At 56.1% G+C, this 16,723-nt stretch overlaps 1 protein-coding gene across 1 annotated transcript in view; it reads right to left on the bottom strand.

Moving 5' to 3' along the window:
- The window catches only part of LOC139266686 (heme-binding protein 2-like), a 59,133-nt gene extending 42,863 nt beyond the window's left edge, over positions 1-16,270 (bottom strand). The window contains exons 1-3 of the mRNA XM_070884276.1: positions 16,139-16,270; positions 15,055-15,184; positions 13,909-14,083 (exon numbers count right to left, since the gene is read on the bottom strand). Coding sequence (XP_070740377.1) covers positions 13,909-14,083; positions 15,055-15,184; positions 16,139-16,270 — 437 coding nt within the window. The remainder of the gene's footprint in view (positions 1-13,908; positions 14,084-15,054; positions 15,185-16,138) is intronic.
- Between the last annotated feature and the right edge of the window lie 453 nt (positions 16,271-16,723).

The raw sequence follows: 16,723 nt of genomic DNA on the forward strand, positions 1-16,723 counted from the left end.
CTCTTCTTGGCTCCGTCGACGTCGGCGACTGCATTGTCCTCGGGGGGGATTTTAACTGCACCCTCGAGGCGAGGGACCGCTCCGGTGCCCCGCAGTGCATGACGGCGATGGAGAAGTTGAGGGACCTGGTCGGGTCCTTCGACTTGGTGGACGTCTGGCGAAATCTCCACCCCGACTCCAGCGCCTTTACTTGGGTGAGGCCTGGAGTTGGATGGTCCAGAGTCGACCGCCTTTACGTGTCTCGGGCGTACGTTTCCTGCGTCCCGGCGGCCTCCATGCGGCCGGTGCCGTGTTCGGACCACCACCTGGTGTGGGCGGAGCTCGCTTCGCTCCGCGCGAGGACGGGGTCCGCGTACTGGCACTTTAACAACCGGCTGCTGGAGGACGTGCGGTTCCAGGACTCGTTCCGTCGATTCTGGTCCGACTGGAGAAGGAAGCAGGGGGGCTTCCCCTCCTTGAGGCTATGGTGGGACGTGGGCAAGGCTCACGTCCGCGTCTTCTGTCAAGAGTACGCGAGGGGGTCGACCAAGAGGCGGGCGGCCAGAGTCGGGCGCCTAGAAAAAGAGGTGCTCGACCTGGAAGCCCGTCTCGGTCAAGTCGTCCAGGACCCGGCCCTGCGGACGGTGTACGAAGCGAAGAAGGCCGCGCTGAAGGACCTGCAGCTCGTCGGGTCCCGAGGCGCGTTTGTGAGGTCGCGGATCCGGTTCCTGCGGGATCTGGACCGCGGCTCCCCCTTCTTCTACTCGCTGGAAAAAAGGCAGAGTGTCCGTAAGCAGCTCTTGACGCTGCTGGCCGACGACGGCTCTCTCGTCTCGGATCCGGAGGGCGTCAACAACAGGGTCCGTGAATATTACGGGGCTCTGTTCTCTCCGGATCCGTCCAGCGAGGAAGCGCGTAGAGTTTTGTGGGAGGACCTGCCGAAGGTCGGCCCGGAGGGCGCCGAAAATCTGGAAGCTCCGCTAAGCCTGGCGGAGCTGACCGGTGCCCTCGCCCGGCTCTCGAGGGGAAAATCCCCGGGGCTGGACGGGCTGACCGTGGAGTTCCACAGGGCGTTCTGGGACGTCCTGGGGAGCGACTACGCGCGGGTCCTGGGGGAAAGTCTGGCGACCGGGGAGATGCCCCTCTCTTGGCGCAGGGCAGTCATCGTCCTGCTGCCTAAGAAGGGCGATCTCCGCCTCCTTAAGAACTGGCGCCCGGTCTCCCTCCTCAGCACGGACTACAAAATCTTCGCCAGGGCGATGTCTGCTCGCCTTGGTGCCGTGCTGGACCACATGATCCACCCCGACCAGTCATACACGGTCCCGGGCCGGACAATCCACGATAACATCCATCTGGTCCGGGACCTCATCCATTGTTCCCAGGAGGCTGGTCTGTCGGTCGCCTTCCTATCCCTCGACCAAGAGAAGGCGTTCGACAGGGTGGATCACGACTATCTGCTCGGAACTCTGCGCGCTTTCGGGTTCGGGACGCATTTCGTCGCCCGGATCCGACTTTTGTACGCCGCCGCGGAGTGTCTGATTAAGGTTAACGGGTCCTTGACGGCGCCCCTTCGCTTTAGGAGAGGGGTGCGCCAGGGATGCCCCATGTCCGGCCAGTTATACGCCGTTTGCGTGGAGCCTTTCCTGCGCCTCTTGCGGATGAGGTTGACGGGACTGGCTCTGCAAGGGCCGGGCGTGGAGGTCGTCCTCTCGGCTTACGCCGATGACGTGCTCCTCGCGATAGAGGATCCCGCTGACCTGCGGAGGATGCGTGAGTGCCAGGAGATTTACTCGGCCGAGTCCTCCGCCAGGATCAACTGGGAGAAATGTTCCGGACTCCTGGTGGGTCAGTGGCGGGTGGACTCCCTGCCGGAGGAGCTCAGGCCTTTTGCCTGGAGCACGACCCATCTCCTCTATCTGGGAGTCTACCTTAGCCCCGACGAGGGAGCCTGGCCGGCGAACTGGCAGGAGCTGGAGGCCAAGGTCGCCGCTCGCCTAGGGCGCTGGACAGGACTGCTCCGAGTGTTGTCCTACAGGGGTCGAGCGCTAGTCATAAACCAGCTGGTGGCCGCAATGCTGTGGTACCGGCTGGTCACTTTGACCCCTCCCCCTGCGTTTGTCGCCAAGATACAGAAGAAGCTGGTGGACTTCTTCTGGAACAACAGGAAGCACTGGGTCTCTGCCGCGGTCTTGAGTCTCCCGCTTGAGGAGGGCGGTCAGTCGTTGGTGTGCGTCAGCGCCCAGCTCGCGACTTTCCGTCTTCAGACCCTGCAGAGATACCTTTACGTCGAGCCCCCTCCTAGGTGGTGTGCTCTGGCGAGGTATTTCTTCCGCCAGCAGCTCGACCTCAATTATGACACGCAGCTCCTGTTTGTGAACTTGGGGGGTGCCAGGACCGCCCTCCGGGAGCTGCCTGTCTTTTACAGGGAACTCATCAGGGTCTGGAACAAAGTCTCCACCAAGCGCAGCTCTCCGCCGGCTGGAGTGGCGGCCGTCCTGCAGGAGCCGCTGCTCGGGAATCCGTACCTCCACGGCCGAGGCTTTATGTGGCGGTTGGAAGAGAGGGCTGTGGCTAGTGAGGTGACCAGGGTCAGGGACCTGCTCGATGGCGGAGGAGCGGGCTGGATGGCGCCAGACACGCTGGCGCGGCGCCTAAATTCTGCCAACGTCCGCCACGCGGCCGATGCCATCGAGTCGCTAAAAACAGCTCTGGGCCCTGACTCCATTAGGTGCATCGAGGAGGCTCAAGCACGTGGGGAGATCCCGTCCGAACTGACCCCCGTCCGGACGGAATTCCTCATCGGCGCCAAACCCCGGAACCTCCCTCGGGGGCCGGCGCCTCACAACTTGAGCCGCCTCGGGGAAATCCCCTCCGTGCCTTTCAGTTCCGCGCGGAGGGGTTTCCTGTACGGGCTGCTCCTGCACACCCTCAACTTTGCCATCCTCGCCGGCCGTCCGGACACGCCATGGCGTACCATCTTGCCGTCCGGAGGAGGCGGGGGTCCCCGATGGAGGGCACTCTACGCAGGGGTCCTCCCACTATTCATCGGGGACTTGGCCTGGAGGGTGGTGCACGGAGCAGTGCCGTGCAACAAATTTTTAAGCCGGTTCACGGACTCCCAGGCCGCCTGCAATTTCTGCGGTCTGGAGGAGTCCGTGTTCCATGTTTTTATTGAATGCACGAGGTTGCAGCCCCTGTTCCACTATTTGAAGGGGCTGCTCCTGAAATTCTGGCTGCACTTCAGTCCCACTCTCCTGATCTTTGGGCACCCTGTGCGGAGGGGAGCGGGTAGGTCCGAAGGCCTCCTCGTAGGACTGCTCCTGGGCACGGCCAAGGGTGCCATCAGCCGGTCCAGGCAGCGGGCGGTCGAGGGGGTCGTTCAACCTGACTGCCTGCCTCTCTTCCGCTCTTACATCCGGTCCAGGGTGTCCTTGGAGATGGAGCACGCGGTGTCCACCGGTACGCTCGCGGCCTTCCGCGAGAGGTGGGCACCGGAGGGACTGGAGTGCATCATCACGCCCGGCAACCAAATTTTAATTTGATTTTACGTTTTAAAGTTAATTTGTTTTTAATTGCCGGTGCTTTTAGTGTCCCCTTCCCTTTTATAGGGGGCACTGGGGAAAAATTGTGATTTTAGTGCCCAAAAAAAAAACAAAAAAAAAAAAGGAAAAACACAAAAAATAACAAAAAAGGGGGGAAAAAAAGGGCCTTGTAAATGTCTGGAGTGTCACCCAGGTCGGGTGGCACCGTTTAATGTTTTATGTTTTGCAGGTGAACTCCAAAAAGAGTTTCATGCACAAGGGACCAATCGTGGAGCTGTGGAGGCGTGTCCTGCTCAGTTGGAGCTGTGAGCAGTGAGTGGAGCTGCTAGCAACTTGAGCTCCTGCCTGGAGAGCCCTGAGACCAGCCCAGGAAAAGAAGGAAGGAAGGGGCTTCAACACCAACTTCTATCCAGAGGGAGAGGAGGAGAACAGAAAACTTTAACATCTTTATTACCATTCTGCAAAGAGTTGGAGAGAGGGGGAAAAGAACAACAACATCCAGTGTGGAAGGAGGGAGACTCTACATTCTACAGGTGGGTGTGGGTGCATTTCCCCAAACAGACTTTGTTGTATCGGTGGGGGGAGGAAAGAAGACCACTGAGGGCCGGAACATCGCGGGGGGTGTGTGTGTGTGTGGTAGTGTGCGTGGGGGCCGTGCTTACAACTGGGCCCCCCCCACAATTGGAACCCCCCCCACCCCCCCCCCAATTGCCTAGCCTGGGATAGCTGGAGCTACCAGGCTGAAGATTGTTGTTTTTCTTAATCACCCAATTAAAGATCGTTGGGAGTGCCTGGTGGCTCCAGCTACCCCAGGTGAAGACATCTTCTCCCCCCACCTGAAGACCACCCCAAAGACTTTTGTGTTTTGCGATCTGGGGAGTGCACCCACCCACAGCTGCGAGGGGAGACCTGCCCTCGCAGTCCCCCCCCCTTCCCACCCCCCTCTCTCTTTCTCTGCTACTCTGTTTCTCCCCTCTCTCTCTGAGGCCTCTTCCCTTCCAAATTTACAAAAAAAAAACCCAATTAAGACAACTGAGCAGAGGGAGCAAGGCCTCTCCCCAATTGTCAACGAGGGGAGAGGTGCCTCGTTAAGGGCTCCTCTGCTCAGTTAATATACGAGGCCATTAAAGACCATTAAGGCCTGTGACTTTGGGGTGGGTGTAGCCCTTAAAGGGACCCCGTGATGGCGACCCCATCCACGCCGGTGGCAGGGCCAGCGAAGACATATGCGCAGGTGGCAACCGCTTCCACGGCCCCTCCTGCGCCACCCGCTGCCCTGCCACCTTTCAGACTCATTGCTAAAAAACACGGGGTCAAGAGCTACACTCACCCCACAATGACCATCGAGGAGTGCGTGCGGGCGATGGCTGGGGTAGTCGGCCCCTCGGCCATTGTCGCAGCCTCCAAGATGTCTGGGAAGGCCGTGTTCTTCCTGGGGTCGGAGCGGGCGGTGTCCCTGGCCCTCGAAAAGGGGCTCACGGTGGGCGGGACGTTCCTGCCGGTGGACCCTCTCGAGGCCACCGCGCAGAGGGTCATCATTTCGAACGTCCCGCCCTTTGTTCCCGCTGAGCTCCTCCTCCCTCACCTACAACAACTGGGGGAGGTAAGGTCAGGGATCAACCCCATACCGCTCGGCCTCAGGGAGAACAGCCTGCGCCACGTGTTCTCCTTCCGCCGCCAGCTCTTTGTCCGGCTGGCGCGGGAGGACACGACGGAGGGGAATTTTAATGTGGTGCACGAGGGGACTGCCTACCGCGTCTTCTGGACGTCGGACGGTGTGCGGTGCCATGCCTGCAGGGAGGTGGGGCATGTTCGTAAGAACTGCCCCGCCTCCAAGGCCGCCAAAGCACCGAAGGCGGCCAAGGCTGGCGCCGCCGCCACCCCTCCCCCTAGTTGCGTCCGCGTGCCGGGAGCCATGGGTGCGCGGGCATCGTCGGAGGCCTTTGTTTTCAGGGCCTCCGGCGGGGGGGAGGGAGAGCGTCCGACCGGAAAGAAGGCGCGGAAGAAGGCAAAACATCTAGAGGCGGGTCCCCTCGGTGCGCCAGATAATTTGACCACCGCGCTCAGCCCAACCCAGTCACCGGCGAGCGCGTGGTTCCCCCGAGCCCGTGCCCGAGCCCTTGAATAACACCACAGAGGGGCCCGGGCGCGGGAAAGGAAAGGAAAAGGGGGGGGCGGAGCGGGAGGCCTCGGCAGACATGGGGGTCTCCCTGCCTCCGCGCACCCCCAGGAACAAAAGGAGGCACGGCTCCGATGAGGCGGAGGGGGAACAACATCCCTCCGCGGAGGAGTCGGTGCCCGCCGCGTGTCCCGCGTCCCCCACCAGCGCTCCCAAATTGCGCTGCAGGCGCGAAGAGTCTGTCCCCGGGGAGGGTGAGGCAGTCGAGGCTGCCCAGCCGCTGCCTCCTGGGGATGGAGTGGAAGATCTGCCTGTCGTGGGGGGCGTGGGGACCGCGGAGGAATGCGTAGCCGCCGGGCCGGGCGTCCCGGGGACTGAGGCGGGCGGGGCCGAAAAGGCCGAACCTGAGCCCGCCCAGCCAATACCCAACTTCCCCCGGGAGTCGCTCGACCCGGCAGAAACACAAACTGTTTTTAATGAAACTGTAGATGCTGGGCCGGGGGGTGGCAGCGGGGAGGGGGAGGAACACCCACCCTCGCCCCTTACTTTGGAGCTGGTGCACTTGGGGAGCCTGGGGATCTCCTATGGCCGGGTCTCTCCTTGTTCTCCGGTTCCTGGGGCGGAGGGGGAACCCCTTCCGCTGTCATTTCCCGACCCAGCACCATTTTTAAAAGAGCCCAGTGGGGACTCCTCTGCCGACGATCCTGGGGGTGGGATCGGGGCAGTGCCAGGGCCGGTTGGAGCGGCCGGTTCATTTGCCGTACCTTGTGCGGTCGATGGGCTGGCTGCTGGCGGCCACCTCCCGGAGGAGGACGGGGACTCGGTGGGGGACGCGGGTGAAGACCTAGAGACCACCGCCAGTGAGGCGGTGGATCTGCTCGCGGCCGCCGCTGAGGCCCTCCTCATTCCTGCAAAGGAACTCCGGGACTTTTTGGCCCAGAGCCGGGGTCGCCGCGACCAAGCCCGACTGGCCCTGGAAAAATGGTCCGAGCCGGAGCTGATCAAGGGGTCCGTCCGCGCCGCCGTTAAAACCTTGGCCGCGGGCGGGCCCTTGACAAAGGAGCAGCACCTTGAGCTGCGCGAGCTCGAGGGACTCCTCGCTGGGCTGCGGAGGGAGCGGAGTTCAACAAAAGACTCCGCTCCCTCCCCCACAATAGGTTAAGGTAGAGGTTGCACTATGCTTTTGCCATGAAGATAACCATAGCCAGCCTCAACATCAACGGCGGCAGAGGGGCACGCCGTAGATTTGACAATTTTTCGCTCCTGCGGGAGGGGAAATATGCGGTGTGCTTCCTGCAAGAAACCCACACCGTTCCGGGAGACGAAGCCACGTGGCTCCTGGAATGGCAAGGAGAGGTCCGCATGAGCCACCTCACCGCCATTTCTAGTGGGGTGGCCATCTTGCTGGGCCCGCATTTTCAGCCGGAGATCTTGGGGGTCGAGGAGCCCGTGCCAGGCCGCTTGCTGCACGTAACGGTTCGCCTGGGGGACGTGCCGCTCCATCTCGTGAACGTGTACGCCCCTCATCCCGGCCCGCAGCAGACGCGCTTCTTTGAAGAGGTGTCCGCTCTTCTTGGCTCCGTCGACGTCGGCGACTGCATTGTCCTCGGGGGGGATTTTAACTGCACCCTCGAGGCGAGGGACCGCTCCGGTGCCCCGCAGTGCATGACGGCGATGGAGAAGTTGAGGGACCTGGTCGGGTCCTTCGACTTGGTGGACGTCTGGCGAAATCTCCACCCCGACTCCAGCGCCTTTACTTGGGTGAGGCCTGGAGTTGGATGGTCCAGAGTCGACCGCCTTTACGTGTCTCGGGCGTACGTTTCCTGCGTCCCGGCGGCCTCCATGCGGCCGGTGCCGTGTTCGGACCACCACCTGGTGTGGGCGGAGCTCGCTTCGCTCCGCGCGAGGACGGGGTCCGCGTACTGGCACTTTAACAACCGGCTGCTGGAGGACGTGCGGTTCCAGGACTCGTTCCGTCGATTCTGGTCCGACTGGAGAAGGAAGCAGGGGGGCTTCCCCTCCTTGAGGCTATGGTGGGACGTGGGCAAGGCTCACGTCCGCGTCTTCTGTCAAGAGTACGCGAGGGGGTCGACCAAGAGGCGGGCGGCCAGAGTCGGGCGCCTAGAAAAAGAGGTGCTCGACCTGGAAGCCCGTCTCGGTCAAGTCGTCCAGGACCCGGCCCTGCGGACGGTGTACGAAGCGAAGAAGGCCGCGCTGAAGGACCTGCAGCTCGTCGGGTCCCGAGGCGCGTTTGTGAGGTCGCGGATCCGGTTCCTGCGGGATCTGGACCGCGGCTCCCCCTTCTTCTACTCGCTGGAAAAAAGGCAGAGTGTCCGTAAGCAGCTCTTGACGCTGCTGGCCGACGACGGCTCTCTCGTCTCGGATCCGGAGGGCGTCAACAACAGGGTCCGTGAATATTACGGGGCTCTGTTCTCTCCGGATCCGTCCAGCGAGGAAGCGCGTAGAGTTTTGTGGGAGGACCTGCCGAAGGTCGGCCCGGAGGGCGCCGAAAATCTGGAAGCTCCGCTAAGCCTGGCGGAGCTGACCGGTGCCCTCGCCCGGCTCTCGAGGGGAAAATCCCCGGGGCTGGACGGGCTGACCGTGGAGTTCCACAGGGCGTTCTGGGACGTCCTGGGGAGCGACTACGCGCGGGTCCTGGGGGAAAGTCTGGCGACCGGGGAGATGCCCCTCTCTTGGCGCAGGGCAGTCATCGTCCTGCTGCCTAAGAAGGGCGATCTCCGCCTCCTTAAGAACTGGCGCCCGGTCTCCCTCCTCAGCACGGACTACAAAATCTTCGCCAGGGCGATGTCTGCTCGCCTTGGTGCCGTGCTGGACCACATGATCCACCCCGACCAGTCATACACGGTCCCGGGCCGGACAATGCACGATAACATCCATCTGGTCCGGGACCTCATCCATTGTTCCCAGGAGGCTGGTCTGTCGGTCGCCTTCCTATCCCTCGACCAAGAGAAGGCGTTCGACAGGGTGGATCACGACTATCTGCTCGGAACTCTGCGCGCTTTCGGGTTCGGGACGCATTTCGTCGCCCGGATCCGACTTTTGTACGCCGCCGCGGAGTGTCTGATTAAGGTTAACGGGTCCTTGACGGCGCCCCTTCGCTTTAGGAGAGGGGTGCGCCAGGGATGCCCCATGTCCGGCCAGTTATACGCCGTTTGCGTGGAGCCTTTCCTGCGCCTCTTGCGGACGAGGTTGACGGGACTGGCTCTGCAAGGGCCGGGCGTGGAGGTCGTCCTCTCGGCTTACGCCGATGACGTGCTCCTCGTGATAGAGGATCCCGCTGACCTGCGGAGGATGCGTGAGTGCCAGGAGATTTACTCGGCCGCGTCCTCCGCCAGGATCAACTGGGAGAAATGTTCCGGACTCCTGGTGGGTCAGTGGCGGGTGGACTCCCTGCCGGAGGAGCTCAGGCCTTTTGCCTGGAGCACGACCCATCTCCTCTATCTGGGAGTCTACCTTAGCCCCGACGAGGGAGCCTGGCCGGCGAACTGGCAGGAGCTGGAGGCCAAGGTCGCCGCTCGCCTAGGGCGCTGGACAGGACTGCTCCGAGTGCTGTCCTACAGGGGTCGAGCGCTAGTCATAAACCAGCTGGTGGCCGCAATGTTGTGGTACCGGCTGGTCACTTTGACCCCTCCCCCTGCGTTTGTCACCAAGATACAGAAGAAGCTGGTGGACTTCTTCTGGAACAACAGGAAGCACTGGGTCTCTGCTGCGGTCTTGAGTCTCCCGCTTGAGGAGGGCGGTCAGTCGTTGGTGTGCGTCAGCGCCCAGCTCGCGACTTTCCGTCTTCAGACCCTGCAGAGATACCTTTACGTCGAGCCCCCTCCTAGGTGGTGCGCTCTGGCGAGGTATTTCTTCCGCCAGCAGCTCGACCTCAATTATGACATGCAGCTCCTGTTTGTGAACTTGGGGGGTGCCAGGACCGCCCTCCGGGAGCTGCCTGTCTTTTACAGGGAACTCATCAGGGTCTGGAACAAAGTCTCCACCAAGCGCAGCTCTCCGCCGGCTGGAGTGGCGGCCGTCCTGCAGGAACCGCTGCTCGGGAATCCGTACCTCCACGGCCGAGGCTTTATGTGGCGGTCGGAAGAGAGGGCTGTGGCTGGTGAGGTGACCAGGGTCAGGGACCTGCTCGATGGCGGAGGTGCGGGCTGGATGGCGCCAGACACGCTGGCGCGGCGCCTAAATTCTGCCAACGTCCGCCACGCGGCCGATGCCAGCGAGTCGCTAAAAACAGCTCTGGGCCCTGACTCCGTTAGGTGCATCGAGTAGGCTCAAGCACGTGGGGAGATCCCGTCCGAACTGACCCCCGTCCGGACGGAATTCCTCATCGGCGCCAAACCCCGGAACCTCCCTCGGGGGCCGGCGCCTCACAACTTGAGCCGCCTCGGGGAAATCCCCTCCGTGCCTTTCAGTTCCGCGCGGAGGGGTTTCCTGTACGGGCTGCTCCTGCACACCCTCAACTTTGCCATCCTCGCCGGCCGTCCGGACACGCCATGGCGTACCATCTTGCCGTCCGGAGGAGGCGGGGGTCCCCGATGGAGGGCACTCTACGCAGGGGTCCTCCCACTATTCATCGGGGACTTGGCCTGGAGGGTGGTGCACGGAGCAGTGCCGTGCAACAAATTTTTAAGCCGGTTCACGGACTCCCAGGCCGCCTGCAATTTCTGCGGTCTGGAGGAGTCCGTGTTCCATGTTTTTATTGAGTGCACAAGGTTGCAGCCCCTGTTCCACTATTTGAAGGGGCTGCTCCTGAAATTCTGGCTGCACTTCAGTCCCACTCTCCTGATCTTTGGGCACCCTGTGCGGAGGGGAGCGGGTAGGTCCGAAGGCCTCCTCGTAGGACTGCTCCTGGGCACGGCCAAGGGTGCCATCAGCCGGTCCAGGCAGCGGGCGGTCGAGGGGGGCGTTCAACCTGACTGCCTGCCTCTCTTCCGCTCTTACATCCGGTCCAGGGTGTCCTTGGAGATGGAGCACGCGGTGTCCACCGGTACGCTCGCGGCCTTCCGCGAGAGGTGGGCACCGGAGGGACTGGAGTGCATCATCACGCCCGGCAACCAAATTTTAATTTGATTTTACGTTTTTTAAGTTTAATTTGTTTTAATTGCCGGTGCTTTTAGTGTCCCCCTTCCCTTTTATAGGGGGCACTGGGGAAAATTGTGAATTTAGTGCCCAAAAAAAAAAACCAAAAAAGAAAAACACAAAAAAAAACAAAAAAAAAGGGGGGGGAAAAAAAAGGGCCTTGTAAATGTCTGGAGTGTCACCCAGGTCGGGTGGCACCGTTTAATGTTTTTATGTTTTGCAGGTAAACTCAAAAGAGTTTCATGCACAAGGACCCCCAGGTCCCTCTGCACCGCAGCATGTTGTAATTTCTCCCCATTCAAATAATATTGCCTTTTACTGTTTTTTTCCCAAGGTGGATGACCTCACATTTTCCGACATTGTATTCCCTCTGCCAAACCTTAGCCCATTCACTTAACCGATCTAAATCTCTTTGCAACCTCTCTGTGTCTTCTACACAACCCGCTTTCCCACTAATCTTTGTGTCAGCTGCAAATTTTGTTACACGACACTCTGTCCCCTCTTCCAGGTCATCTATGTATATTGTAAACAGTTGTGGTCCCAGCACCGATCCCTGTGGCACACCACTAACCACCGATTTCCAACCCGAAAAGGACCCATTTATCCCAACTCTCTGCTTTCTGTTAGCCAGCCAATTCTCGATCCATGCTAATACATTTCCTCTGACTCCGCGTACCTTTATCTTCTGCAGTAAACTTTTGTGTGGCACCTTATCGAATGCCTTTTGGAAATCTAACTACACCACATCCATCGGTACACCTCTATCCACCATGCTCGTTATATCCTCAAAGAATTCCAGTAAATTAGTTGAACATGATTTCCCCTTCATGAATCCATGTTGCGTCTGCTTGATTGCACTATTCCTATCCAGATGTCCCGCTATTTCTTCCTTAATGATAGCTTCAAGCATTTCCCCCCTACAGATGTTAAACTAACTGGCCTATAGTTACCTGCCTTTTGTCTTCCCCCTTTTTTAAACAGAGGCGTTACATTAGCTGCTTTCCAATCCGCTGGTACCTCCCCAGACTCCAGAGAATTTTGGTAGATTATAACAAATGCAACTGTTATAACTTCCGCCATCTCTTTTAATACCCTGGGATGCATTTCATCACGACCAGGGGACTTGTCTACCTTGAGTCCCATTAGCCTGTCCAGCACCACCCCCTAGTGATAGTGATTGTCTCAAGGTCCTCCTTTCCCACATTCCCGTGACCAGCAATTTTTGGCATGGTTTTTGTGTCTTCCACTGTGAAGACCGAAGCAAAATAATTGTTTCAGGTCTCAGCCATTTCCACATTTCCCATTATTAAATCCCCCTTCTCATCTTCTAAGGGACCAACATTTACTTCAGTCACTTTTTTCCGTTTTATATATCGGTAAAAGCTTTTACTACCTGTTTTTATGTTTTGCGGAAGTTTACTTTCGTAATCTGTCTTTCCTTTCTTTATTGCTTTATTATTCATTCTTTGCTGTCGTTTAAAATGTTCCCAATCTTTTAGTTTCCCACTAATCTTGGCCACCTTATATGCATTGGATTTTAATTTAATACTCTCCTTTATTTCCTTGTTTATCCACGGCTGGTTATATCTTCTCTTACCACCCTTCTTTTTCACTGGAATATATTTTTGTTGAGCTCTATGAAAGAGCTCCTTAAAAGTCCTCCACTGTTCCACCGTTTAGTCTACAGATTTCTTCTTCATTATCAACCACACAGCCAATTTTAGTATAATTTGCAAACTTCTTAATCGTACCCCCTACATTCATGTGTAAATCATTGTTATATAATCACAAAAAGCATGAGACCTGGTACTGAGCCCTGCGGAACCCCACTGGAAACAGCCTTCCAGTCACAAAAACACCCATCAACCATTACATTTTGCTTCCTGCCTCTCAGCCAATTTTGGATACAACTTGCCACTTTGCCCTGGATCCCATGTGCTTTCACTTTCCTGACCAGTCTGCCATGTGGCACATTATCAAAAGCCTTGCTATAATTGATATGCACTACATCAAATGCACTACCCTCATCGACTCTCCTGGTTACCTCATCAAAAATTCATTGCTGCTGCAGTTGTGAAGAGAACTTTTGAGGCACATCAGCAGACTTTCTGGGATACTTTGTCAAGACCTCACCAACACTTGAGTAACATTTATTCCATAATTTTTCTGAGGACTTCACCTAAAATGAGTAAGTGCTGAGCTACTCCACCTTATTGGACACCTTATGGGAGTCACCAGGAGAAAGGGAGTGCTTGGTCATGGTCATCTGCGAGGGCACCTCTTGGGTTGGACGAGGAATGGGAGGAGGACATGAGGCCTGGCAGAGCAGCACCAGATGCTGTAGAAGAGATGGACAGGAGGGCGAGGTGATGTCCTTCCCCCCCTGAGGGTACAAGACGTCCCTCCTCCTCTGGAACTCCTCCACCCCAGTCTCCAGTACCACATCCGAGAACCTTTGCACCCTCTCCCTCGGTCCCTGAGCCATCCTGCAATGTGCCGCTGTGTACCAGCCAGAGCACTCCACACCTTCAGTGGAAGTGGGTGCGAGAAGGCCACATATACTGCTCCATGAAAATGGTGTCTAATCAGCACTTGAGTGTTAAACCTGCAGGTTTGTGTTGTACCATCTCCAGCAAGTTCAAATTTTGGCATTCAGCAATTAGGACCCAAATTGTGTGCTAAATCCAGACTTTCAAATAGGTTAGTCTTATTAGCACTGCAGCCATTTAGCGCCTGTTTTCACCCTTTGGTCAAAATAACCCCCAGAATGTGGTGTGTGTGAGAATGTCTGAAAACAGGAGCCAGCCCCATTATTGTTACAATAGGGAAGTCTATGCTCTTGGGACATTCCAGCAGAGAAAAGCCCAACTACTTTAGTTACAAAGTGTAGAATTCACATCCTGGGATCGCGTCCCGAGGAATTGTGGCTCGGCTATGTCCAGTGCTCGATATGAACCTGAGTGATGTGAGTGTGGAGGTCTAGCCGTGTCCTCAGAGGAAGGAACTGAAGGTTATGAGACACGAACCAACTTATTACACGATTAATGTTGGCCAACGACCCACCTGACTGGACCAGCCCATTAATCACAGGCTTGCTACAGGTTAAATAATGTTGGCTAAGTATCTGATGTAAAGAAATATCAATCACAATATATCACCAACTAAACTCACCTGACATAGAACCAGCCGATATGTGACATTCCTATTTTAATGGTTGGATCCGTTGGTTCAGGTGGGCTGGTGAGTTCAGGAACTAGTACAACAAATACCCCGAATTTCTGTTGTATTGTGCCATTTACCAAGTATCCCTGAAGTCCCCAAGGTGCAGAGACAGGAACAATTGTATCTGCAGACAGAGAAAACACTGTTACAGCATTCTACTGGAAGGTCACCTGCGGCATTGCTCATGGTGAGTCTGAAGTTACAGGTTGGGGCAGGGGGACAGTGCTGGGGTGTGGAAGACACTCATGTGATACACTGAATCACAGAATGATAGAATGGTACAGCACAGAAAGTGGCTCGCTCTTTGTAGAGCTTTCTAACTAATCCACTCCCATGTTCGTAACCACAGCCCTGCATTTTTTCCCTTCAGCTATTTATCCAATTTTCTTTTGAATATTACTATTGAATCTGCTTTCACTCTGCTTTCAGGCAACAACTCTCTGTACAACACAATGTTTCCTCGTGTCGCCTCTGGTTCTGTTGCCAATCACCTGAAATCTGCCTCCTCTGGTTACCGACCCTTCTGCCACTGAAAACTGTTTCTCCTTATTTGTTCTATCAAAACCATTCATGATTTTGAACATCTTTATCAAATCTGCTCTTAACCTTCTCTAAACAGAACTGAGCCTCAGTCAGGACCCGGCATTCCAGTAGCAGCCAGTGAGCTGAGAGAAATGAAGAGTATGGGCTTCCACAAGGGTGTATGTGGACTCTGGTTCAGGTCTGGCAAAGAACCTTTATTATCCAGAGACAATTCAAGGGCCATGGCTGGAGTCGGAACATGAGCTTGGTATCCCAAACCCCCATGTGTGGGCAGCCTCGTCAGATTCTGGGCACACATGGCCTGCAAGCACCAAAGAAGTAGCCCATGTGGCACTTCTGCCCACCAGCAACATGTCAATGATCTCACAAACTGAGGCTGGGTCAGTTATGGAGGGCACAATGGGCACAATCCTAGCACAACCCTTGGGATTGAAAATGGTGGCATTATTTGGTCAGTGTCTCTCTCTATACAGGAAGTTTCAAAGAAAACATTTCAAACAGCGAAGGGTTGTTTTATATTCTATTGTTACATTGAAGGAATATCTCATGTACCTGCAGCATTCAAAAACCATGAATAATTCTGTAGTTTGTCCAGGCCAGTCGCGAGTGCACTCTTGATATCCATTCCATTAACCTCTATTTCAATCCATTGAACGGGTAAATATTCCATCTCGTCATAATTCTAAGAGAAAAGATATTAACACATGGCACAACTGTACAGTTACTGAAACAAATCTGTGTTGAGAGGACTGTCCGAGGTGCCCAGGTGTGGCAGCAGTATTCATGTCCTGGATGGACTGGGCTAGAAAGAGAGTTAGGATTTTATGATGGGCTCTTGGCCTCAGCTTCCTGTCTCTCTCACTCTTTCACCCTTGGTGATGTCCTGCACTATGGGCCTTGGTCCTTATGGGTTTTCAATAAGCAAACATGGAGAACATTATTAAAAGCCTCCCACACTGAATCAGTGCTAATGACCCATTGTCCAGGTACCGTGTTTCCCTGTGAGTCTTTTCCCACTTTATATATACAGGGAAATTCCACTGGGTTAGAAATTGGTCCGCATTTCTGTGAAGAAGACTGGGACAAAAAGGCATAATTTCAGAGTGCAAAGCCTCAGGCCCAATCTGTGCCTGCATTAAAGGCGTCACAATATTGATATGGCTTCGCCAGCATCCTGGGGGGCTGCCCAAAAAATGCGTTGGGTCTCTTACATATGTAAAGTAGGTGCCTTATGCTTGTTACAAGCTTCCTTTCAGAAACCGACTTGGATTGAGTGGAGCCAGGAGAAGCAGGAGTGCTCCCCGACTCCACAGTCCCTGCCATCGCCCCAATGCCCCCTCTCTGTGGCCACACCAACCCCCCACTCCCAGGGTTTAGCTTACAGCCGCTGCTGGAGAGACAAGTGGCCCGATATTCTTCTTAGTAAAATGAACAAGCTGCCCGTGGAGACACAGCAGGGGGTTACAGAAACCCATAAAATGTTAATGTGGCCCGAGGACCAATTTCGGGTCGACCTCAGGCCTCTCGGTTGGGACACGTGCTGTCGGCGCATCGCTCGTTATGGACTAAAAAACGGGCCATAAACCATTCCCACAGGTACAAACATAGAACGCAGTGAACTGCTAACTATACTCACGTTGAACTGAATCACTTCTATGGGCTGAGGGCAGCCATAGTCACCACAGAAATCGTACAAATCTTGATCTTGTTCCTTTGCAGCGATCTGACGTCCGAAGAGGACAGACACAGTTAAGCAGAGTCTCAGCATCTTGGTGTCCGCTCCGATCACTGTCGAACGCACTGAATGACTCTCAGTCCCTTCTGGTGTTTGAGCAGCGAGTTCACATCTTTTTATAGTGTTTTATGAAGACGGTTTTGAATACAGTTTAGCTGCAGGTAGGAGCGTTGTGTTGAAGAAATACCGTCGCTGACTGATTATGGAAATGTTACTCTGTTCCATCCATGTGATGGATTTAGAAATATTAACTCTCTGAGAGTCGGTTCCCGGGAAGTCTGAACATTTGGGGCAACCATTTTGCAATTATTCCAGCTCACACCCTTCGGGTTGCCAACCCTCTCTGTTTGGGATCTACGGGAATGGATGATTGATTTCCCAGGAGCTGGCCAATGGCTTAGCCATGCTGCTACCAAGAATGGCCTGCACTGTCTCTTCCCAGATGGTGAGGTGAGGCTAGGAATGGGAGATGTGCCTTGTGATTGG

Source organism: Pristiophorus japonicus, chromosome 7 (genome assembly GCF_044704955.1).
Source record: "Pristiophorus japonicus isolate sPriJap1 chromosome 7, sPriJap1.hap1, whole genome shotgun sequence".
Taxonomy (NCBI): Eukaryota; Metazoa; Chordata; class Chondrichthyes; family Pristiophoridae; genus Pristiophorus; species Pristiophorus japonicus.